This window comes from Sarcophilus harrisii, chromosome 2 (assembly GCF_902635505.1).
Source record: "Sarcophilus harrisii chromosome 2, mSarHar1.11, whole genome shotgun sequence".
NCBI classification, from domain to species: Eukaryota; Metazoa; Chordata; class Mammalia; order Dasyuromorphia; family Dasyuridae; genus Sarcophilus; species Sarcophilus harrisii.
Genome location: NC_045427.1, coordinates 612,668,018 through 612,692,029, shown reverse-complemented (window position 1 = coordinate 612,692,029; position 24,012 = coordinate 612,668,018). Strand labels below are relative to the sequence as shown.

The 24,012-nt window shown below is 54.9% G+C and overlaps 2 protein-coding genes and 1 long non-coding RNA gene across 6 annotated transcripts; 2 read left to right on the top strand and 1 right to left on the bottom strand.

Moving 5' to 3' along the window:
• Window positions 1-43: 43 nt before the first annotated feature.
• On the bottom strand, window positions 44-4,060 carry LOC116421946. Its single transcript, XR_004232543.1, has 2 exons — window positions 2,652-4,060; window positions 44-244 (listed from the first exon to the last, which is right to left on the bottom strand). It is a non-coding gene; the product is annotated as an uncharacterized LOC116421946 (long non-coding RNA).
• A 201-nt stretch (window positions 4,061-4,261) lies between these two features.
• Window positions 4,262-6,363, top strand: CHCHD1 (coiled-coil-helix-coiled-coil-helix domain containing 1). The gene is made up of 3 exons (XM_031956493.1): window positions 4,262-4,457; window positions 5,625-5,743; window positions 6,087-6,363. The coding sequence occupies exons 1-3, from the start codon at window positions 4,334-4,336 to the stop codon at window positions 6,198-6,200; spliced, it is 357 nt and encodes a 118-aa protein (XP_031812353.1). The 5' UTR covers window positions 4,262-4,333; the 3' UTR covers window positions 6,201-6,363.
• A 2,552-nt stretch (window positions 6,364-8,915) lies between these two features.
• On the top strand, window positions 8,916-23,998 carry ZSWIM8 (zinc finger SWIM-type containing 8). Of its 4 annotated transcripts, none has more exons than XM_031956435.1 (26): window positions 8,916-9,375; window positions 12,392-12,545; window positions 12,706-12,800; window positions 12,900-13,072; window positions 13,269-13,376; window positions 13,492-13,573; window positions 13,784-13,904; window positions 14,527-14,728; window positions 15,133-15,308; window positions 15,626-16,619; window positions 16,997-17,128; window positions 17,209-17,388; window positions 17,524-17,707; window positions 17,839-17,934; window positions 18,717-18,841; window positions 19,322-19,562; window positions 19,652-19,810; window positions 20,063-20,291; window positions 20,442-20,731; window positions 20,853-21,076; window positions 21,453-21,932; window positions 22,185-22,335; window positions 22,438-22,632; window positions 22,821-22,940; window positions 23,146-23,324; window positions 23,455-23,998. In XM_031956435.1, exons 1-26 carry the CDS (start codon window positions 9,168-9,170, stop codon window positions 23,656-23,658), a joined length of 5,502 nt encoding a protein of 1,833 aa, XP_031812295.1. In that variant the 5' UTR covers window positions 8,916-9,167; the 3' UTR covers window positions 23,659-23,998. The 4 variants fall into 4 exon arrangements, with proteins under 4 accessions (XP_031812295.1, XP_031812296.1, XP_031812294.1 ...); XM_031956436.1 differs by having other exon boundaries at window positions 17,836-17,934; window positions 23,214-23,324; XM_031956434.1 differs by having other exon boundaries at window positions 17,836-17,934.
• Window positions 23,999-24,012: the final 14 nt, after the last annotated feature.

The window sequence follows — 24,012 nt, the reverse complement described above, 5'->3', positions numbered from 1 at the left end:
GTTGGCAATACATGGCCTTCTGCTTAGCAAATTTTTTGTTACATTTTTGCATGCTGCAAAGTCATTTTCTTCTCTAAAGAATCATGGAAAGGCTACTAAAGATACTATTTTATACAGATCTTTTGAATACCTTACATTCTAAAGCATTTTCCATTTCAAGTGGATGGGATGCTTGGTTTGCTGCTTTCAGGTGAAAAGTTTTGTTGTCTTCTCCCAGCCATACGGTGTTAAGAAGTGGCAACATCTATTGACAATAAATAAATAAATATTCAGGCTAGCTATTCAGAATGGAATAAAGCCAAGGCACCAAGCTAAGGGGGATGAGAAGACAAGAGATAGTCACCACAAGTGGCTGGGTAAATAAAAAGCTATAGTCAGTATTGGGGATGCAGCCAAAGCCACTTAAATCATTGTGGTTTGTGCATACAATATGCACAGCCTGACTTCCTCTGGGCAGGAAGACCATAGGCCCTTTCTAGGGCAACAGAGCAAATGTGCAATGAATCCTAGACACAGACACAAAGATTTTGTGCATCTTCATTGGTGAATTATCCTTGTGTTTGATAGCTTTCATGCCATCAGTCTTGCAGCTATGGTCCCTATACATCCACTCACTAGTATTATCAAAATCTTTTCTGAAATTTGTCTCTCCTTTTGCTAGCCTAAGTCTTCTAGCACTAACTATCTTGAAGTGATAAAAAGGAATTTTCTTTGGTGCTCAGAAATTTTGATAGAGAATGTACTTTACACGCATTAGTGCACACAAAAAAAGCTGTGTAAGCTGTCTTTGGGCATTCTATCAGAAAGTTCAATAAGGAAAAGAGAGTCAAAAGAAATGAAATTACCATTAACCAAAGCTTTTACTAGTTTCTCATTTAAAATTGGCACTAATCTGGGCAGTACAAAAGAAATTAATGGTAGTCCATACCCTGCGAATTTACAACTTTAGAAGCAGACATATAACAATATAGAACACATATTAAACAGAGACAAAAACTAGTTTGATATTTACATCATGTGCAATAATAAAGGATAGATGCTTTTTATTAGAATGGTGGGGAAGGTGCTAGATTCATCCCTATCATTTTTTCTAATTATACAAGTGTGTTACAGCATACATGTATCAAGTGGATCAATCATTAGGGAATCTTCATAGCAACCATGAGACAAGATCTGATTGTTAGCTTTTCTGTTTTACTCACCTGCTAATAATACATAGGAAAGAAAGCATAGCACTGACCATTTATGTGGCCAGTGTATTCATTGGTGAAAGTGGAGTGGGACAACACTAGTGAGTTCTTGTGAGGGTTTTACTTTCCCTATGGAGAACCAGGCCAGTGTGAACTTTATCCCGTTTTGAGGACTTGAAATGCTAGTTTGTTATTCTTCCTGATTTACTAGTTGCCTTCAGCAATATAGCATAAAAACCTGATTAATCTCAGATTTGTCTCCTGCATTTAGAGATTTACCAGTTATGTATCTGCCTTGGAATCAGTGTCATTTCAGATTGCTTTGCAGTGAGTAATACCTCTATTATCATGACTTGTTACTATTTTATATTATAATCTCAGGTTTAATTTTGTAATAAAATGTTTTTTATTATACTTATCAAGTATTTTTATGTTTATTTTTGGACAGGCAATCAGGTATATTAGTGCTAGAATGGAGACAGAAGTGAGAAGAGCTTCAAGATAATTTATTTTTTTTCATAAGCAAAGAAAATATTGTGGCCAGGACATCACATAAATGTTATTAATTAAAAATACTATTCTGTGGCAGACTGAATAGTCTGAAGCCAGAGAGATTGTCAGACAAGGATGTGTCAGAGCAGTAAATGGAATTTGGTCTTCTGACTCCCATTCTAAGCTCTTCCCACTGTCCCAAGGGACCATCAAGATTTTGAACTTGTTAGGCTCTAGGAGCTCCCTGAAGATTTTGGAGCAGTTGATAGATGTGATCAATAAATGTCTAAGAAAGATTGAGCTCTAAACTTAAGAGGTGATTTGAGTAAGATGGGAATGAGATCATCAATTAAGAAATTTAACAGTTATTAAGCATTTTCCATGCACATTGCAATGAAACAAAGCTATCTGTTCTCTTCAGAGAGAGAGAGAGAGAGAGAGACCTCCCAATCAATAAGAGCAGATCTCTTTCTCAGGAAGGAAAATATAGGCACAAAGAATTGGCAACCTGTTCTGTTGGAACATGAGAGCACAGGTCAGATTAGAGTTTCTAACAATGGCCTTTCCCAATCCAAGAGAAGATATCAGCTGAAGCAGGAGCACATGGCAGGAGGTAATAATGTGAACAGTTGACTTCTTAGGCACCTTGATCCCAGAACTTGCAAGGGTCCTCAAACTTTTTAAATAGGGGGCCAGTTCACTGTCCCTCAGGTTGTTGGAGGGCCGGACTGTAGTAAAAACAAAAACTTTGTTTTGTGGGCCTTTAAAGAAACTTCATAGCCCTGGGTGAGGGAATAATCGTCCTCAGCTGCCGAATCTGGCCTGCGGGCTGTAGTTTGAGGACCCCTGATTTCTAGAGCTTTCTAATCAGAGAAGGGAAATTTCCTAGGCAGTGATTTCCAAGTTCAAAAATTCCCACGCTGGAAAGTGGAGGGATCAGACCTTCTAGGCAAAGAAATGATTACTCACCCTATTCTTGAACAGCATTGGCCTTGGAGAAGAAAAGAGAATCGCCCTTATGGCTCCTGCTAACAAACTGGTCCTAGGAGTGGAACAGATACTGGCATTGATACTTTGTTCTTCACACACTCTGACGGTCCACCAGTGGGAAAGCTGTATGTATGTTCTGTGATTTAACAGTTCTAAGAAGCCTTTTTTCTCTTCCAGGGAGTCCAGGCTCCCAGAAATTTTCTGCAGAGTTAAAAGATAAATTCACTGGAATTTGGGGATTATTGTGTTTTATGTGAGTCCTTTGTGTTGCCTGTTTTTCCATCCCCAACCCCCTGTGAATTGAAATTAAGGTTACGCTACCCAATATGCATTTATTAAATTTCATGTGTGCAGAGAGGCTAGGAGCCCCATTCATATTTGGGAAAACTTACACATAAAGTATAAACTCTAAACTGTACTGAGTTTTTCCTGGATTAACTCTAGTCTGGGAATTGAGCCAAAAGCAGAGACTAACTTTGGGGACTAGAACCCAAGACCAGACCCTGTTCTTGTGAGGCTGGCACTATTTAGGGAACCGGGTCACTGGTTATATACATTCTAGTGAGGAATACAACATAAGTATAGACTGATCTCCAGGGGGATCTAGGGATGTTTCCTTTCCTGAGCTCTTGGTACTTAAGTTGAATTTTGAAAAATGATGAATGATAGAGGGAGGGAGGGTGCCCTCTCCAAATAAGACCTACACTACTAACTAACTAAGTGCTGCCAGTGGTCCGCTAGAAAGAAATGTAACTTCTACGATGCCGTTATTGCTCAGCACATTTTTGGAATTCCTCTGGGATCTAAATTCACAACCTGGAGCTGGTTAAGCGCCTGGGCCTGAAATCCTGTAAGAGAGAGAGAGACTTCCGAGTTTAAATCCAGAATGAGACCCTTAACTAGACGTGTCAATTCGCCCACGGGGAGAAAGGGAGACAGGGCGAAGCGCTCGGCACGCTGTGAAGTCTCCGCGGCTGCCAGCGTTGCCCACCTCCGGGAGCGGACTGCTCGGGCCCCACCCCTTACCGTGCGCCTCCCCGGGTCGCGGCGGCACGGGCTGACCGAGGCACGGCCCTTGCGCTGCTCCCGACAAGCGGCGGGGCGGGCGCCCGGAGCACACGCGGGGAACCTTGCCAGGCGGCCCGCTTTGGGAGGACCCGGGAAGGCACGGATGGAGCCGAAGGTGAGCCGGCCTCTGGATCTCAGACTAGCATTCGGAGTCACGCCCGTGTCACGGGGACAAGCGGGCTGCGGCTTCCCTTCCCCGGCTAAAAGCGCTCAGTGCCAGGGCTCAAAGCGCACCGGGTCCCACGCGAGTCTCCGGTCCGAGGGCTCCGCGAACTCCTCGGCCCCCGCCCCGCCCGCATGCGCTTCAGCGCGCATTTTAACAGGCCGAACCTGGGAGAAACGGAGGCCCGGGAGAAATCCCGCAGGGAGCGGGCGGCAGACTTCACCCGACTCTGCTGGGCCGCGCGCGTGGGGCCTGCGCTGGGACAGCCTTCCCGGCTCGCCGAATCTCCTCGGGGCGCGTGGGATCCCGGGAAAATTGAGGCAGCGCCTGTGACGAGGGGAACGTGCCCCGCCCCCGGCGCGCTCGACGACGTCAGGCCGTCCGGCGAGCTAGCGGTGGTCACGGCGGCGGCTGCCGGAGCGGGAGCGTCATGTCGCTGCCGAGCTTGAGGGGCCGCCTGGCGCGGCTGAACAATGGGAAGCGGCCGGTGCTGAAACCCAACAAGCCCTTGATGCTGGCCAACCAGGTTGGCGCGAGGCGGCGCGACCTCGGGGGTGAGTGCGTCACGTCCCGGCGCGGGGCGAGCGGGCGAGCGGTCGGTTCGTGGAGAAGCCCGAGACGTCCTGCGCGGCTTTCCAGGGCCTCCAGGTTCCGAGGGGCGCCACCGCAACCTGCCGGCAGGGGGGGATGGGGGAGGGGTCCTTGTTAGCCTGAACCTGGCCCAGAGTGAGCTGGGAACCCTGGGAAGGAGGGAATGAATGAAGCTAGCAGGGGAACCTGGGAGGGAGGGAACGGATGAAACTGGGGGGCGGGGGAGGAAAACCTGGGAGGTAACCGATAAAGCTAGTGGGGAATGAGAGGGGAAGGGAGAAAGCAAACGAAGCCAGCAGCGGTACCCGGGGGGGAGGGGATGAGGCCAGCGGGGGTACCCGGGGGGGAGGGGATGAGGCCAGCGGGGGTACCCGGGGGGGAGGGGATGAGGCCAGCGGGGGTACCCGGGGGGGAGGGGATGAGGCCAGCGGGGGACCTGGGGGAGGGGATGAGGCCAGCGGGGCACCTGGGGGAGGGGATGAGGCCAGCGGGGGCACCTGGGGGAGGGGATGAGGCCAGGGGGGTACCTGGGGGAGGGATGAGGCCAGGGGGGCACCTGGGGGAGGGGATGAGGCCAGGGGGGCACCTGGGGAGGGGATGAGGCCAGGGGGGTACCTGGGGAGGGGATGAGGCCAGCGGCGGTACCTGGGGAGGGATGAGGCCAGCGGCGGTACCTGGGGAGGGATGAGGCCAGGGCGGTACCTGGGGGAGGGATGAGGCCAGCGGGGGTACCCGGGGGGGGGGGGGATGAGGCCAGCGGGGGTACCCGGGGGGGAGGGGATGAGGCCAGCGGGGGTACCGGGGGGGGAGGGGATGAGGCCAGCGGGGCACTTTTGAGTGAGTGAGTAAAGCAACTTGGTGAATCTTTGAAGGAATGCAGCAATCGGGTTAACCTTTGAGTGACTTTACATGAATGAAGCCAGCCCGCTGGTCATTGGGAGTGAGTAAATGCAAATGAAGCAAGCAGGTGAATCTCTGAGTGAATAAAGTAGGCAATATTTGGATAAGAAAGCAGAGGAATAATTTGAGTGAATGAGTGATTGCCTGAATGGGTGGGGTGGCTGGGGAAGGAGGGTAGTATGAGGCAGGTGGGCACCCCAACTTAGGGATGCTCCACTGCCCCATTCCAGAGGCGACTTGTATACTGGAGATGTCCCTGATGATGGCTTGCTGGAAGCAGAACGAGTTTAGCGACACAATTTGTGCCAAGGAGATCAAAGACTTCTTTGACTGTGCTTCAAAGGCTGAGGTGACAGGGATTCCCCTGGGATGGAAGTAGATGGCACGGGGTGGGATACCTGTCTGGGCTGGGGAGGGGGACTAGCCTGTTCTTGTTAGACCCCCAAGCTCTCTGACCCTTGAGAGGTGAGATCCAGGTGAAAAGGGTGGATATCTACCTATACAGCAAGACACTTTGAGGTAGATGTGAAAGGTTTTGAGTGTTTCAGAGGAAGAAGGGGAAGAGGAACAACCAAGAACAGATCAAAGTCCTTTCTCCCTAGGGTTGTGGAGAGTATGACTAGGGGGCTGTGAGTTTTAAGTAGAGGGCATTTTGGGTGTCAACACTTTTCATTACTTTTTTTTTCTTATAGGCAGAGCGGAAGCAGAAGGCAAAACAAGACTTGCTGGGCCCCTCTGGGAATCTGTCTCCCAAGCAAACAAATAAATTGTTGGGGAGGTTTCCTAATATATCCTACATTATTTGAAGGTACTATGTAGCTTTTGAAGGACTGACCTCATGGAAGTAACTTGGTGTTTGGACTGAGTGGCCTCTGAGTGGCAGAGGACATAGTCTTACCCCTGTGGGGTTGTGATTTGGGTGAGAGTTCTGCTTTACCCTGAAATAAAATCTTTACAAGAGAGCTTGGACTGTGTTGTGGATGGAATACCCTTTGCTTCTCAACCCCAACCCCAGCATTCCACTTTTTCCAGGGCCATTCATAATAAGCCTTGGGAGTGGACTCAAATTTGATTTACTCAAGGTCATTGAAGGACACAAGATGCTCAGAGGTGGAAGGAATTTAAAGTTCATCTAGTCTTCAAGTTGATATTTGCTTTGGATGCCTCTTGTTTTTGGAGCATGAGAGGACAGGTTTACTTAAAGCCTTTTGTTTTCATGGTCATTCATTCATCACTACTATGTACAGTGTTGGGGAGGGGACTGGGAGAGAGAGACATGGTCAAGGGTAAAAGATTTTGGATTTCTTACTGGTTCACTGAACCTAGCAATGGTGACTCATTCTGTATGTGAGAGACAAATGGGAGACTAACATTTTATACCAGAGGTTCTTAGCCTGGGATCTGTGAATCTGTTTTTAAAAATATATATAATTTTGGTAATTTTAACATCTTTTGTTTCCTTTGTAATCTAATGTATTTGATTTCGTGCATTTAAAAACATTATTCTGAGGAGGGAAGGGATCATAGCTTGACCAGATTACTCCAAAAAGTTAATAACCCTTATTTAGACAAACATTAAGGAGCCACTGTTCTGCCGACTGTACTAAGTAAGTGCTGGGGGCAGTGGGTGTGGTAGATGACAAACTTTGTCTATAAACAGCACTTCAATTGGAAAGGTACCCCAATAATTGGAATAATGCAAAAATGTGATAACTGTAAAGGAAGGGAGTAAAAGGTTAGGAAGGAGAGATCACTTTTAGTTAAGAGATCTGGGAAACTTCCTGGAGGAAGAATAGAGATTGAGTTGGACCTTGAGAGGAGGGAAGGACAAAAGGAGGGATCCTCTTCAGGACTGGTCCTGAGATAGGAGAGGTTAGGAAGTAGTTGAGTTTGATTATCGTTGGCATATTACACACTTTACATATTAAGAAATTTTTTTCTTGTCTAAAAACCCATTTTATACCTCTTTAGAAAGTAAGTAGGACAAAAGTTAAGGTCATTCTTAGGGTAATAGGTGGAAAAAATACTAGCACCTTGACCCATTTAAAGACAGTGACCTCTCCTGCATTTTAATGTATTAGAATGCCAAATGTACACTTGCCAAAAAAAAAAAAAAAAAAAAAGATTCATTTATGGAGATCTCACAAGCTCGAAGCCTGGTCAGAAAAAGCCACACAAGGACACTCTTTCTAGGTTTCTTAAGAACTTTAGAATTGATTGTATGACATGGGAGACACTGGCACAGGCATGGTATACCCTCATTAGAGAAGATGCTGAGATGTGCAAAGTTAAATCATCCACCAGATGTTCACAAGGACTTAACATCTTTTCCTTGTTCAAGATTCCTATCAATGTTACCTAAAAGCCCCTTGGGACAGAGTCATATTGGAGGACATGGGAAACTGCAGTTTGGACATCTCCAGGCTAGAGATTTAGTAATATGTTAAATGTTCTGACAAATAAGCCTGTGAAGGATTAGACTGGAGAAAAAGTGGAGGCAGATAGCTTCATTAAAGAATTAAGTGTCATCAGGTAAGTAGAAGTAAGAGCTGCAATGGTATGGAGATTGACAGGACAGAAATTAAGTAGAACTGGTTAGAACCTGAGGGGGAAAAAGATGCCTAAGTTTTGAGACTAGGAGAAATAGAAATGGAAGAGTTTTAAAAGATATGTTCATTCGAGGTGTTGATGACCAGCAGGCCCCGGCCTTTAAGCTCTTACTGCCAAAGGGTCTCATTGCTTTAGGTCCAGCTAGAATCCCGCCCTGGCTCCAGAAAGCCTTCCTGCCCTCCCGCCCCCATCGCCAAGCCTTCCGAGTTGTTCCCCCTTAGACAAAGAGCACCGACTGTCGCCTCTTTTAGTGGGGGGGGGGGGGGGGGGGCGGGTGTAATCCCCGAAGCTTCTCTGTCTAGAGGGAGCTTACAGGAAGCTGCCACAGCTGCCTCCCCAAGCCTGGTGACCTCCCGGACGTGACCTTCGCCAACCTGGGATACAACTTGGGCGTGGGGACCGAGGGGCAGACGGAACGTTTGACTGTCAGAATCTCTTCTGTCAGACCGTTGAGGGCGGGGGAGGAAAAAGAGGGATGAAGCTCGCCGGAACCCAAACTTGTCGCCAAGCCCTACTCCATCATTGTTTTCGAACTCCACGTCCTCGGACTACGATTCCCATAAGGCCGCGCGACACAGGAATCCGAGGAGCACAAAGATCCCAGGGATTCCGGAGCTGCCAGTCCGAAGCCTACGATTCCCGGCATGCATAGCGGGGCTCCACGCTGCCTCCACGCCCCCCGCCCCCGCCCCGTTCAGGAATTCCGAGTCACCGGGCCAAGTTTGGGGGAACCCGTTTGTAACGTGCCGCGTGAAGGGCACGAGGGGACGGGAGAAGTTAGGAAAGTGTGGGACGAAATCTTCGTAGCCAGAACTCGTTCCTCTGCGGGCCCGCCGCTGGGCAGGGGCGACTCGGCGGCCCGGAGGAGGCGGAAGTGGAAGTGGCCGGCGCGGCCGGAAGTGCGGATCAGCTGATGGGGGAGGCGGCGCCGCGGCTGCTGGGAGGCCCCGGTGGCGGCAGCAGCGGGTCCCGGTCCCGGTCCCCGAGTCCGCGAGCCCGGCCCCGTGCGTGCGCCCGGCGCTGAGGCGCGGCCCCTTCCCGAGCACGGCCAGGGCCAAGGCCTGACCCTGGAGGCCATCCCGAGCGCCCGGACCTCCCCCCCGAGCCGGCCCGCCCCCGAGGCCCGCCCGGGCCTCTCCTCCTCCATCTTCAGCCTGGGCCCCATGGAGCTGATGTTCGCCGAGTGGGAGGACGGCGAGCGCTTCTCGTTCGAGGATTCGGACCGCTTCGAGGAGGACTCGCTCTGCTCCTTCATCTCGGAGGCCGAGAGCCTCTGCCAGAACTGGCGGGGATGGCGCAAGCAGTCGGCGGGGCCCAACTCCCCCACGGGCGGCGGCGGCGGCGGCGGGGGCGGCGGGGGCCGCAGCCGAGGTGAGCCGGGGACGCCGCCGGCCAGGCGCACGCCCGGGCGGCCGGAGGGCGGGCCGCGCCCGGGACCCTGGCTCCGCACGCACGCACGCTCCCGGGGGCCGGCTGTGCGCGGCGCTGGAACGCGGGGCTCCGACGGGGGAGGGCCCGCCGCACGCCGAGCCGTCACGGCCCCGGCCCCGGCGTTAGGTCCCTCCGACGCGCTCCGGGCCCCGCCAGGGGGAAGGGCGCTAGCGAGCTATGGGGAGTAACCCCCGGGAAAGGGGACTTTGTTGGGGGGGGAGCCGAAGGTAACCGTCTCTCGGGTGACAGCTTGACCCGAGCTGACCCATCTGGGTCTCGGTCAGTGGGGCTGGGAGGCGGCTACGGCGGTCGTCCCGCAGGCGAGACAACGGGCCCTGGAGGGGGTCAGCCCGGGGGCTGGTCCCGGGACACCGTGGCGGAGACCTGGCGGTCTCTGGGGCGGGAGGGGTGCAACGCGGATGCCGAGCTCCCTGCCGGGACCCGGGGGGGCCTGTCCCGAAAGGGGTCAGCGAGCGGTCAGCGGCCCCCCTGGGATCCCCCCTGGCAGCCGGGCCCGGGACAGCCTGGGCTTTTCCTGCGGGAGGGGGGAGGCAAAGCAGGGAGGGGCGTCTCTGTGCCGGAGCCGGGGCACACGCACCCGGAGGCTGGAGGCGAGCTCCGGCTGCCGAGACCCTTCCCGGGCTGGCTCCCCTCTTCCAGCAGCCTTTTTGGAACTTTCGGAAACAGCCAGTAATGCGCTAACGGATTTGGGTGTGGTGGGGGGAAAGGACGCCTTTTCTCCCTCCGTGACCCCGGCCAGGTCCGCCCCAGACCCCCGGTCTCCCACTCGCCTCGAGCCGGGGATTCTGCAACGGGACCTGGCTGTGCTTGGCTTCGGCTTGTTCCGGAGAGCCACGCTTTACCAAACCACCTCCCGGGCTCGCTTTGGCGATGTACTTTAAGCATTCCAGCACAGGAACAGTAACAAAGGAGAGTCGCAGCAAACCGGTAGCGCGCTGTAGGCAGGCGACCTGTGCTTTTTACCGGTTGTTGGAAGAGAGCAAAAGCAGCCGACGCTAACTTTAACGAGGCTTTCTAGGATGTTTTTTTCCTTGTTAACATAGACGGATGTGTGGGGAATTTGTTTTACTCAGTGTTCATGTTTTCCTATTTATATTTCTCATTGTACCATGATACTCTTACATTCACATATTATTATACATTCGTCGGCCCTTCCTCTCCTCTCCTGTAATGTGTCAGGCGCATTATTTATTCCTCAGTTTTTTTCCAGATAGGCTTTCTTTTTTCCCACATCCCTTCCAGCATAAAGGTTGTTAAATTTTTGCAGCATAATATAGTTTCATAATGCCTTCCAAGAAATTTAAATAGTTCACAGCGTTGTGTTCATTTTTATGTGAAGTTCCATCTGTTTACCTCCTAAGTGTGTTCTTGTTTAATTTTTTCTTGTCTATAACCTGCTTTGTTAATTACTTTATTGACATGGAATTATAATCCACTATTTTACTGTTATCAGTCTAATCCTAGTTGTATTGTTCCACACCCGCCTTCATTAACACCAAACACCTACTCTTATTCCTTCACTTAAAATCCCTTCCCCCTGGTTGTAGATTGGAGTTTTGAGATTGCTGGCACTGCTGTGGAACCCTGGAAGGAATCAGAGAACCTGGCTTCAGGGCCTGCTTTTGACCTTACAGTCACTCTGTGACTTCAGGCAAATCCCTTAATGGAACTGGACCTGATTTCCTCTTTTGCAAAATGAGGAGATTGGACCAGAAATCTTAGGTCTTTTTCAGTTCAGAGTCTCTGATCCCATAACCCCTTTATCTTTCCCTGCTCCCAGTTTTTTTTTTTTTTTTAATCTGTGGGTGCCGACCCAAACTAGATTTCTTTCTTTGTGATCTGATAGCTATTGTTTCCTTCATAACTCTCTTGAAAAATGGGACATCAACAAAACAGTCTCCTAGTAGAGCTTTCTGGCATGCTCCTTTGGAACAAAAAATAATCTACTCATGTCATCTCTTGACACAGTAATGATCCAACTTTAGCTTAGGAGAGACAGCACATGGCTGTATGCACACATGCGGACTTTTGAAAACCCTTTTGGGGCCCCTTGTGTGATCAACCATTCCTCCCTCTTGTTACCTCTTATGTCCCTTATAATGAAGTCTTGCCACCCTCCTCCCTCCGGGAACCAAAGTCCAGGCTGTGGGGCCCTCTGGGGCTGGGGCCTGGGTGAAGACAGAAAGGTTAATGTTACAGCCCTAGGGCTGAGGGGGAGGGCTGCAAGCTTAGTGGAAATTTGTCCAGAAATAGAGTCTGTAGCATAGACTAACTTTTGCCTTTGGCAGGTGTGGAATGGGACCTATGTGGAGTGGGGTGACCCTAGAAATTTTCCCTCCCCTTACTCCAGGAGCTGAGGCTGTGACAGCAGAAGCTGTTGTTCCTTGGCTTCCCCTTTGGTGACCTGTTGTCTTCTGAGCTCTGATGTGTGGGGGAAAGAGAGGCTCAGATCCCTCAAAAAGGAGTGCTCCCAGAGCCTTTCCTTTGGGTTGTTCTGTTGGAGGGGACTCTGGGAGAGAGGGACAGAAGGAAGCCCCAAGGTAGGAAGTCTAGACTCAGAGTGACAGCACTCAGATAGAAGCAGGCCACCCCCAATTTCACAGGCTGCAGTTTTATGTGGGGAAGATTACTGGAATAAGACATTCTGGGGCTAGAGATTTCTAGGGGAAACCTTTGGCATCCCCTCCTGTAGAGAGAATGAAGCAGGGTGGGGTGGACGTTTCTTCTTTTTCTCCCTTGGGTGGACAAGTCTTTTGGACTTGGGACAGCAGAGCCTGTGATCCCTCTGCTCCTGCACAGCACATGCCCAAATCTTTTCTCTTCTATGGAAGCAGGTCCCAGACAGTTCCCCTGGGGAAGAGTTAGGAGAGGGTTTAGTGCCTTGCTCCAGAATGGGTGAGAATGTTGGTGGCTCTCCCCTCCCCCCTCTCGGCAGACGGCCTGGTGATCCCCTTGGTGGAACTGTCGGCAAAGCAGGTGGCATTCCACATCCCCTTTGAGGTGGTGGAGAAGGTTTACCCCCCAGTGCCTGAGCAGCTACAACTGCGGATTGCCTTCTGGAGCTTCCCAGAGAACGAGGAGGACATAAGGTACTTCCGGGGGTCAGAACCAGGGGCCTGCTGGAGAGTGTGCATGTTTGGGGCTTAGTGGGGAGTGGGGAGCACCAGGCCCCTTGGGGTTGAGCAGGCTCTGTTGTGAGGGAACTTGCTGAATTGTGTGTGTGTCCCCGTGTCCTCCCTCTCCTCCCAGGCTCTATTCGTGCCTGGCTAATGGGAGTGCAGATGAATTCCAGCGTGGGGAACAGCTGTTCCGAATGAGAGCTGTGAAGGATCCACTACAAATAGGTATGGACAAGTGATGGGGTTTTGGGGGGTGAGGCTAGGAAGCTGTTGCCAGGCTTTTCTCCCTCTGACTTATGCTCCCCGCCCTCCTTGTTCTGGCAGGGTTTCACCTGAGTGCCACAGTGGTGCCTCCTCAGATGGTTCCCCCTAAGGGGGCATACAATGTGGCTGTGATGTTTGACCGATGCCGGGTCACCTCCTGCAGCTGCACCTGTGGGGCTGGTGCCAAATGGTGCACCCATGTAGTGGCCCTTTGCCTCTTCAGGATTCACAACGTGAGAGCCCCTTACTCCCTCCCTTATCCCCTTCCCCACCCACAGTCTTAGTTTATTCATTTTATCTTTGGGGGTCCCTTCAGGAAATAGATAGCACTCTGCTTCTTTCCAGAGCCCTCAGGCCTCTCCCATCTTTATTTTGGCCTCTCGTAGGTCTTACTGCTTTCCTCCAGTGTGTTTCATGTTTTCCGTATAGGCTTCGGCCGTCTGCCTTCGGGCTCCTGTCTCAGAGTCCCTGTCTCGGCTCCAGAGGGACCAGCTGCAGAAGTTTGCTCAGTACCTCATCAGTGAGCTTCCTCAGCAGGTCGGTGCTTGACTCTTCTCCCCACTCTTGGAATCCCCTACTCCCCTGGATCTCTTTCCCATCTGGCCTGTGCAACTGTCCACTCATCTATGCCTTTCTCTCTGTCCACCCCAAGATCCTTCCCACAGCCCAGCGCCTCCTGGATGAACTCCTGTCCTCCCAATCTACTGCCATCAACACTGTATGTGGAGCCCCAGGTGAGTGAAGGCAGAAAGAAAGGAGGTGTGAGGGGGCTGAAATAAGAAGGCCCCCGCCTTAGTGGAGTGAGGCAGAATCCAGTTCCCACATTTATAGATTGACAGGAATGGGAACTAAAGGGGACTGGAACCTGCGGGTAGTTTTCAAGAGGTGAGATGGCTCTGCTGTAACACAGCTGGTTGTCCTACCTATGACCATGTTGCCCCCAGACCCCACTGCAGGTCCTTCAGCTTCTGACCAGAGTACGTGGTACTTGGACGAGTCTACGCTCAGTGAGAACATCAAGAAGACATTGCACAAATTCTGTGGTCCCTCCCCAGTTGTCTTCAGGTGACCTTTACCCTCTTGCTAAGAAGCACAGGTGGGTTTCTGGGTTGGGGGTAAAGTGGAAGGAGGTGAGCTTCTTGGAGTCCCCTGTTAAGACTGTTGACCAGACTCAGGCCCTGCTATGGCTCCCACCTTTGGTAAATGGATTGGTGGATGTGAGGCTGGTACTGTCCTCACCTTTGCAGAGTCCCCCTCACTTGGTGGTGGATAGAGCGCTGGGCCTGGAGTCAGGAAGGCTCACATTCATTCTGCCTCAGATATTTTCTAGCCATAGGATCAGAGGCAAGTCACTTATCCTCTGTTTCCCATAAAATGGAGATAATAAATAATAGCTCCCACATCACAGCGACGTTGCGAGAACCAAGTGAGATATTTGTCAGATACTTAGTACATTGCCTGGCACGCCAGAGGGGCCATATTAACTCTCCTCTGCTCCTCTCCACCCTCTACCCTCCATGCTCTTATCTTCATTGTCATCATCAATAAAGTGATCACTGTGGATTTGCCCAAGTTCATTCTCCCTTGTGCCCAGACCCCTGGGAGTCATCAAAAAAACTAAACTTTGTGTTTCTTTGGATCTGCAGTTCATTCTCTTTTCACTTCAGCTCCCTTTCTCCCTCCACAGTGATGTAAACTCAATGTATCTGTCATCAACTGAGCCCCCAGCAGCTGCCGAGTGGGCATGTCTCCTGCGTCCCCTCCGAGGCCGAGAACCCGAGGGTGTATGGAATCTGCTGAGCATCGTTCGGGAAATGTTCAAGCGGAGAGACAGCAATGCTGCTCCGCTGCTGGAGATCCTCACGGACCAGTGTCTCACCTACGAGCAGGTAACCTTGCCCTTTCCTTCCTCCGATGTCTCCAAGGCTGATCTGTGGTTCCTTGTGGAGGGTTCTGAGATTGGGACCCTGATTTTTTCCCATTCTTTTCTAATACCACAGTTCACCGTTTTCCCAATGTGCTTTTATTTTCAATTCCAAATTGTCTTCCTCCCCTACTCGTTGAAAAGGCAAGAAAAACAAAGCCCATTTATAAACATATGCAGTCACCCAAAAAACAAATCCCTCCGTTAAGTCATGTTCAAAAAAGAAAGAAAGCAGAATAACAGACCCATCCCCCTGCTAACCTCCCACCCTTCGTTTAGAGATCTTAGGTTGGAGGTAGAACATCTTCCTTGGATTGGGCCGGCCCCCAGTAACAAACCAGTGCCCGCTTTCTGCCCTTGCCTTCCCAGATCACAGGCTGGTGGTACAGCGTGCGAACGTCAGCTTCTCACAGCAGTGCCAGTGGGCATACGGGCCGCAGTAATGGGCAGTCGGAGGTGGCTGCTCACGCCTGTGCAAGTATGTGTGATGAGATGGTCACATTGTGGAGGCTGGCTGTGCTGGACCCCTCAATTAGCCCACAACGGTGAGTCGCTACAAACTCTTATTGGTACCCCCAACGAAAGCCTACCAAAAGTCTTCATTTAGCTTTAGCACATACACTTCTTGCAAGAGTTTGTACCCTGGGGTGTAGGGAACGCCGGCTGCCTCGTATTTGAGAATCTAAAGGTCACCCTATCTGACTTTAGTGGCTTTCCCCATTCCCAGGAGAGGTTTCTCACCATGCTGGTACTTGGTGATTTTGGAAGCCATGGGTGTTTGCTGTTGTCTTTCACCATTTCTTTCCCTTGTGGTGGGCAGGAGCAGAGCTCCCCCAATATCCAGTTACCTCTGTCCCCACAGTCGCCGAGACCTGTGTGTCCAGCTGCGCCAGTGGCACCTGAAGGTGATTGAGAATGTCAAGCGGGGCCAGCACAAGAAAGCCCTGGAGCGTCTCTTTCCAGGTTTCCGGCCCGCGGTGGAAGCCTGCGACTTCAGCTGGGAGGAGGCTTACCCTCTCCCAGGGGTCACTTACAGCGGCTCTGACAGGAAGCTGGCTCTCTGCTGGGCACGAAGCCTTCCATCTCGGGCTGGCCCTCCCCGCTCTGGGGGCCCCGACGAGGCTGGGGATCGGCCTCGGCCATCCCCACCAGAGCCTTCGGTTCGACCTAAGGAGCCCGGGGCCAAGCGCAAAGGGTCGGGGGAGGGGGTTCCCCAGTCCCAGCGTGGCCCCCGCCGCCCCTCAGCTGAGGGAGGAGAGAAGTCTGCGCATAAGCAGGGTCTAGGTGGAGCCAAGGCCAAGCTTCCGGGTGGAGGGTGCGGCGGTAAAGGCCCAGGGAGTGGCGGGGGCAAGCGTCGGCTGAGCAGCGAGGACAGCTCCCTGGAGCCGGACCTGGCTGAGATGAGCTTGGATGATGGCAGCAGCCTGGCTCTGGGGGCAGAGGCCAGCACCTTTGGGGGCTTTCCCGAGAGCCCACCTCATGCACTTCCCCCCAGTACTCCCCTTAGCCCCCCTACCTTCCAGTCTGAACCTCCCGATGCCTATGAAGAAGATGGCGGTGTTTACTTCTTAGAGGGGCCTGAGCCCCCAGTTGCCCCCTCCAGCCTACCTGGACTGCTTCCGGGGGAAGGAACTCCCCAGGATGACCTCCCCTCCACAGATGAGAGTGGTGGATGCCCCCCTAAACCCAAAGATATGGCCCCTGGAACTGGGGAAGAAGATGATGCTTACCAGGTGTATTACCTGAATGCCCAGGATGGGACTGGGGGCGAGGAAGAGAAGCCCGAGGTGGGTGCTGGCGAGGAGCAGGACCTTTTTGCTGGGCTCAAGCCCCTGAAACAGGAGAGCCGAATGGAGGTAAGGTCAGGAGAGGGGAGGTGGGGTGCTCCTAACTGGGGGGAGGGGGGTGATGCTAAGAATGGTGCCTCACAAAGGTTTATGGAGTGACTTCCTTTCCCTATGATGACAACGAAAAGGGGAGTGAGCATTTCCTGCGTATGTTCAGATTGTAGATTTAGGAGCATGAGGAGCCAGCCTTGGCATCCTCCAGTCTGACTCCATCGTTTTACGGAGGAGGAAGCTGGGCACAGAGAGGGGCAGAGGTTTGCCCGTGCACGAGGAAGCTGTGACGGGTGGTCAGAATGGGAGCCCCAGCCTCTCTGACCGGCGTTCTGCTCCCCAGTCTCCTGACAGGCCGCCTCTGCCTCCTCTCTCCCATGTCCCACCCCGTTCAGGTTCTCTTTGCTTGTGCTGAGGCCCTGCACGCCCACGGCTACAGCAATGAGGCCTCACGACTCACTGTGGAGCTGGCTCAGGATCTGCTGGCCAATCCGCCCGACCTCAAGGTGGAGCCGCCCCCGGCCAAGGTGAGCTGCCCTCCCCCGGGCCTCCCCCTCCTGCCAAAAGAGTGAGCCTGCCGTGCTCATCTGCTCCTGGCTCCCCGCAGGGAAAGAAGAACAAGGTGTCCACGAGTCGCCAGACCTGGGTGGCCACCAACACTTTGACCAAGGCAGCCTTCCTCCTGACCGTGCTGGGCGAGCGGCCTGAGCACCACAACTTGGCCTTCCGCATCGGCATGTTTGCCCTGGAGCTGCAGCGGCCTCCGGCTTCCACCAAGGCCTTGGAGGTCAGACTGCCTCCCTCCCCTCTGTAACTTGTCAGCTTCTGCCGAGCCCTTGAGACAGAGACCCTTTGATGCGTGCCCCTCCCCTCCCAGGGCGGGGGGCCGGGGTGGCGTCTGACGGCCCACCTCCCCTCCTAGGTGAAGCTGGCCTACCAGGAGTCGGAAGTGGCTGCTCTGCTGAAGAAGATCCCTCTGGGGGTGAGCGAGATGAGCACGATGCGATGCCGGGCAGAGGAGCTTCGGGAAGGGACCCTGTGCGACTACCGGCCCGTGCTCCCCCTCATCTTGGCCAGCTTCATCTTTGATGTTCTCTGCACCCCAGGTAGGGAGAGGGGGCCTAGGGCAGTGTGGCAGAGACCCCCACCCCCCATCTTCTCCCACTCCCTGCGACTCGGGTGTCTTCCTGACATGTCTTCCCTTCACCTCTTTCTCTCCTAACTTTCCCCACAGTAGTTTCTCCCACAGGATCCCGCCCGCCGAGCCGGAACTGGAATAGCGAGATGCCTGGGGATGAAGAGCTGGGGTTTGAAGCCGCGGTGGCTGCCTTGGGTAAGTCCTGGTCACCTGTGAAGAGACCCCTGTGGCAGATCAGGCGAACCTAGCAACTCCTTTTCAAAATCAAGAAAATCAATTATACAAAAGTGAAGTTATCTTTTTTTTTTTTTAAAGTTCATAGTCCCAGGCTGAGACCCCTGTGCTGTAGTAAATGAAGTACATAAGACGTGGCACAGTCCCTCAAATAGTTTTTGTGTTGGAGGAGAATGAGATGGGCCCACCTAAAGAAAGTGAATTAGAACATGATTAAGCCCCAGGAGATCCGAGGAGGAAAAGCCTAGCAGCGGCTAAAGTGTTTAAGCAATAAGAGTAGTTCATGGCTTAATTGCATTGAGGGTAACAAAATAGTGCCTTCTCTGTGTCTCCGCGGAGCAGACAGCGTAACTGTTGTTAGCCCTGTTTTAGAGAGGAGAAAACGGAGGCTTAGAGCTAACCTACTGCGAAGGCCCACCCTCGTACTCTCCACCCAGTGAGGAGGAGAAGGCTTGTGAGCCAGGCCTCAAGCCCAGGGACCGGAGGGTTTGGAGGGAGCACAAGCCATGTTCAAGGAAGAGACTGGGGCAGGGGGGTGGGGCACGGGGGAAGGGGGCACCAGCTGGGGATGGAGGGCCTTGAATTCGGGACATGAGCGGTCAGAAATAGGGGCCTGCAACCCTTTTGGGACCCCCATGGATCCTCCCCGTCCTGGAAGGGTGGCCCTTGAGCCCTGGGAAGAGTTGTGGGAGGGCCTCAATGTGAAGGGTCCCAGCCCAGTCACTGGGCCTGCCGATCCCCAGGCATGAAGACGACGGTGAGCGAGGCCGAACACCCTCTGCTGTGCGAAGGCACGCGCCGGGAGAAGGGGGACCTGGCTCTGGCGCTGATGATCACCTACAAGGACGACCAGGCCAAGCTCAAGAAAGTGAGGGCGGCTCCGTGTCTGGAGGGAGGGGCAGGACATCTGATCTGCAGATGGTGTTGGGGGGTGCTTGTCAACTGCCTTTAGGGAGACACATTTGGGACTTGGGATGTGCTGACCCGGCTCTGCCAAGGGCCTGAGGTTGAGCTGGGCCTGTCGCGCCGTGAGGGCCATGGGCTTCCCAGCAGGCGCCCCCGCCTCTCCTTGTCCTCGTCCCCCTCCCCCTGACCCAGGTGCTGCTTCTCTGAGGTCAAGAGGACTGACCTCTTAGCCTGCCACAAGTGGGAGGCTGTGTCCTGCCTCTGGACATAGGCTGATTCTGGGACTGCCCCGGGCCCTTGGCCCCAGGAGCGCAGCGCTTGGCCCGGTAGGGGCAGACTGATGAATTCCTGGAAGGAGTTGCCATGAGTTAGTTGGAGGAGGGAGGAAGGTGGGGATGCGGCATGGCAGGCAGGAGAGCCCTGCACTGCTTTTCTCCCTTAGATCCTGGACAAGCTCCTGGACCGGGAGAGTCAGACGCATAAGCCACAGACCCTGAGTTCGTTCTACTCGTCCAGCCGCCCAGCCACGTCCAGTCAGAGGTCCCCATCTAAGCATGGGGCCCCTGCCGCAGCAGGAGCCCTGCAGCCGCTGCCTCCGAGCTCAGCAGGAGGTGCCCAACCTGGGGCTGTGGCTGCAGTCAACCCCGACCCAGCCGAGGGCTTCACAGAAAAGACTGTGCCTGGTAAGAGGTTGGGGGCCGGTGGGATGAGCCCCAAGTCAGGCTTTCCTGCCCCTTGACACTGTCTGATGACTCATTGCTCCCTTGCCTAGAGAGCTCCCCGCGGTCCCCTTGTGAGGGCCCCCCACCTGAGACTACTGTGGCCCCCAAACCAGAGGGGAAGGTTCCTAGTCGCTTGGCACTTGGCAGCCGAGGAGGCTACAATGGCCGGGGCTGGGGCTCCCCAGGAAGGCCCAAGAAGAAACACACAGGTATGAGGGGCCCTGGGTTGGACGTGACTGGGAGAAGGGTCTTGGCCTGAACCATGGGCTGTTGTTGGGGTGGGCCGCCAGGGGGGAGGGGAGCTTTCATCACCTCTGAAGCAGTTCCCTAGTTTGAGATGGGTTCCATGCTGCGTTCTGGGCTTTGAGCACCTACTCAGGGGTCAGATCAGGGAGTTCCCATCCCTTGGGTTCTCCCTTCTTCCCCCCTGGCTGGGGACTGACTGCTGTCTGGGGGATTAGGCATGGCCAGCATTGACAGCAGTGCCCCCGAGACGACATCGGACAGCTCCCCAACCCTGAGCCGGAGGCCACTGCGGGGGGGCTGGGCCCCCACCTCCTGGGGCCGGGGTCAGGACAGCGACAGCATCAGCAGCTCATCCTCCGACTCTCTGGGCTCCTCCTCCTCCAGTGGCAGCCGCCGTGCCAGTGCAAGTGGGGGTGCCCGGGCCAAGACAGCTGAGGTTGGCAGGTGAGCGGGATTGGCCAGTCTTATTCCTGTGGACCCCGGTGCTGTCACGCCCAGGCCATATGGGTGTTGTCTCCTTGGTCCCCCCGGGTCCCCTGAGTGCCTGTTGCCCTGCAGCCTCAACTCGTCCTTCCCATTTGCATCACCCCTCAGGTACAAGGGCCGTCGCCCCGAGAGCCATGCCCCCCACGTACCCAACCAGCCGTCGGAGGCAGCTGCACACTTCTACTTTGAGCTGGCCAAAACGGTGCTGATCAAGGCTGGGGGAAACAGCAGCACCTCCATCTTTACCCACCCATCCTCATCAGGGGGTCACCAGGGCCCCCACCGCAATCTGCATCTTTGCGCCTTTGAGATTGGACTCTACGCTCTGGGTCTGCACAACTTTGTCTCGCCCAACTGGCTCTCTCGCACCTACTCTTCCCATGTGTCCTGGATCACAGGTAAGCCCGAAGCTCGGGTTAGAGCCCTAGGGTTGGAGGGCAAGGCACTTCCTCTGGTGGTGGAGATGCCGCTAGGGTCTCTAGGGGCCATCTGGGGTCCACCTCATCCCGATCCTCACAGGCCAAGCAATGGAGATTGGGAGCGCAGCCCTGACCATCCTCGTCGAGTGCTGGGATGGACATCTCACACCCCCCGAAGTTGCTTCCCTGGCCGACCGGGCGTCACGGGCACGGGACTCCAACATGGTGAGGGCAGCGGCTGAGTTGGCCCTGAGTTGCCTACCCCATGCCCACGCCTTGAACCCCAACGAGATCCAGCGAGCTTTAGTGCAATGCAAGGAACAGGTAGGTGTGCTCAGCTATGGTGGGAGGGATGACTGGTCCGCCCTGGGGCCCAGACGACCTCCCCTCTTTTGTCTTTCGGTGCCTCTCTCCTCAGCAGCAGTCCTGGGGAATGGTCGGGGGAGGGGTCTGGGGAGTCACAGGCCACTTAAAGGCTCCATGATTGCCTGCCTCACTTAGCCAGGGCTAAAGAGGAGGCAAATGGGGACTCGGAATCCAAACCTTGGCCCTCCTGCCAGTGTGGAAGCACCTCCCTGAGCACCTACCTCAGCCGCTTTCCAGCTGGCTCCCCCCAGTCACTTAGGCGGGTCTGTGCCCCAGGACCGCCAAGGGGATTTCAGCTGAGGCCCCTCCCTTTGACTCCCTGTGCCCTTTGCAGGATAACCTGATGCTGGAGAAGGCGTGCATGGCCGTGGAGGAGGCTGCCAAGGGTGGGGGTGTGTACCCTGAAGTGTTGTTCGAAGTCGCCCACCAGTGGTTCTGGCTTTATGAGCAGACGGTGGGGGGCTCAGCCACACCACGTGAGGGTGCCACAGGCTGCAGTGCCGGTGGGGCCCGGGCATCGGGGGAGGCTGGGCGGGCACTGCCTGAGGGCCGTGGCGGACCAGGGACCGAGGCAGTCACAGTGTCGGCAGCGGCAGTGACGGCAGCAGCCACAGTGGTACCAGTCATTTCAGTGGGGTCCGGTTTGTACCCGGGGCCTGGCCTGGGACATGGCCACTCCACTGGCTTGCACCCCTATACCACTCTGCAGCCCCACCTGCCCTGCAACCCCCAGTACCTTACCCACCCCGGTCACCCCTTGCCCCATATGCCTCGGCCTGCTGTCTTTCCTGTGCCCAGCTCTGCATACCCACAGGTGAGCCAAGAACCGAGGGGAGGGAAGGGAAGGGAGAGAGGAGAGGAGAGGAGGATTGGGACCCCCCAGGGAGGCTGTGATGAGGGGACCCCGGAGAGATAGGCGGCACAGTTAGGACCAGCTCGGTGGGCCTCAGTCAGGGGGAGGACCGTCAAGTCAGCCGCGAAGGGGCTGTAGGTGTCTGGGTGAATGAAACTGGCAGCGAGATGACGCTGCCCACCTGACCCGGGTCTTCCCGCCTTCTGTTTCCAGGGTGTGCACCATGCCTTCCTGGGTCCCCAGTATCCCTACTCAGTGACGCCGTCCTCCCTTGCTGCCACAGCTGTGTCCTTCCCCGTCCCTTCCATGGCGCCCATAACGGTGCACCCCTACCACACTGAATCAGGGCTCCCACTCCCCACCAGTGAGTGTGGGTACTGAGGGGCGGGGGAGGGTGGGGGGGGCGGTGCAGTGGGTGCCTTCTGGGCTCTGAACACTCTGCTCCCTTCCCTCCCCCCCCCCGCAGTGAACAATGTCCATACACCCAGCAGCATCCATCAAAGTTCCACCTATCCCGCCGTCCAGGGCAACTCCATGTCGGCCATGGGCAACCAGCCCAGCTCCCTGGTGAGCGGGAGCTTCCCCCCGCCGGAGGAGGAGACGCACAGCCAGCCCGTTGGCGCCCAGAGCCTGCATCACCTGCACGCTGCCTACAGAGTTGGTGAGATGGCTCCCCCACCTCGCTTCCACGGGGGTATCCGCACCTCTAGGCCCCAAGCCACCCCAGCTCCTGTGTCCCTTGGGTCTCTGCCCCAGCGCCCTTCCCCCACCCATTTTCTCTTACTTTTCCTCCCCCTTGGCGTGGGGGCCGCCACCATCTTCCCTCACGCTCCCGACCCTCTCCTCTAGGAATGCTGGCACTGGAGATGTTAGGCCGGCGGGCACACAACGATCACCCCAACAACTTCTCGCGCAGCCCTCCCTACACTGAGGACGTCAAATGGTTGCTGGGGCTGGCGGCTAAGCTGGGTAACACCTCTTCCTAAACCTCTCGAGGCCCCTCCCCTGGGTCTTACTCCAAAGGGCCTTCATGGCCCTAGGCTATCCTGGAACCCTGTGCTTCTGGGGTGGGCAAAGAGGGGGGCTGTTAGACCTGGACTAAAAGAAGTGGCAGCTAGGCCCCCGGGGCAGGGGTGTCTGCCTTGGTCTCATGCCCCTCCCCCCTGCCCCCCAGGAGTGAACTACGTGCACCAGTTCTGTATGGGGGCAGCCAAGGGGGTGCTGAGCCCATTTGTGCTACAGGAGATCGTCATGGAGACGCTGCAGCGACTGAACCCTGCTCATGCGCACACCCACCTGCGCACCCCAGCCTTCCATCAGCTGGTCCAGCGCTGCCAGCAGGCGTACATGCAGGTGAAGGCCCGGGGGGGGGCGGGGGGGGGGGGGGGGGGGGGGGGGGGGGGTAGGCAGAGGGTCGGCCCAGAGACCCAGGCCAGGGGGAGCCTCAATGTCCGCATCCCCCCTCCCCCCCCCTCCCTTTCAGTACATCCACCACCGCCTGATCCACCTGACTCCTGCCGACTACGACGACTTTGTGAACGCAATCCGAGGCGCTCGCAGCGCCTTCTGCCTGACTCCTATGGGCATGATGCAGTTCAACGACATCCTGCAGAACCTCAAACGCAGCAAGCAGACCAAGGAGCTGTGGCAGCGTGTATCGCTTGACATGACCACCTTCTCCCCTTGAGCCTGGCCCCCCTCCTCACCTCCCCGGAGCCCACCAGACAAAAGAGGGGACCTCTGAGAACCAGTCGGACGGATTCGTTCTGCTTGGGGGTGGGGGGAGGTTCCCCACGGCCCAGACCAGCTGTGGTTCTAGGACGTTGTGGTTCTAGGACTTTGTCATTTGGGGCTGGGGCAGGGGGGCCAGCTGGGGAGGAGCTGCCTCTGGGCCTGGGAGCCGTCGGGGGTGGGGGGAAGGAGGCGGCTCTGCTTGGGAGGGGGGTGCCGGGCAGCCTCTGATATTTATTTGGCATTTATAAATATATAAACTCTCCTTTTTTACTCATCGGTCTGGGCCTATTCTATTCATTAAGGGTTA

Coding starts and splice junctions, on each gene's coding strand:
- CHCHD1 (XM_031956493.1), top strand. CDS start 4,334: ATGTCGCTGCCGAGCTTGAGGGGCCGCCTGGCGCGGCTGAACAATGGG. Junction 4,458..5,624: donor GAGGCGGCGCGACCTCGGGG/GTGAGTGCGTCA, acceptor GCCCCATTCCAG/AGGCGACTTGTATACTGGAG. Junction 5,744..6,086: donor ACTGTGCTTCAAAGGCTGAG/GTGACAGGGATT, acceptor TTTTTCTTATAG/GCAGAGCGGAAGCAGAAGGC.
- ZSWIM8 (XM_031956434.1), top strand. CDS start 9,168: ATGGAGCTGATGTTCGCCGAGTGGGAGGACGGCGAGCGCTTCTCGTTC. Junction 9,376..12,391: donor CGGCGGGGGCCGCAGCCGAG/GTGAGCCGGGGA, acceptor CCCTCTCGGCAG/ACGGCCTGGTGATCCCCTTG. Junction 13,905..14,526: donor CCCTCCCCAGTTGTCTTCAG/GTGACCTTTACC, acceptor CTCCCTCCACAG/TGATGTAAACTCAATGTATC.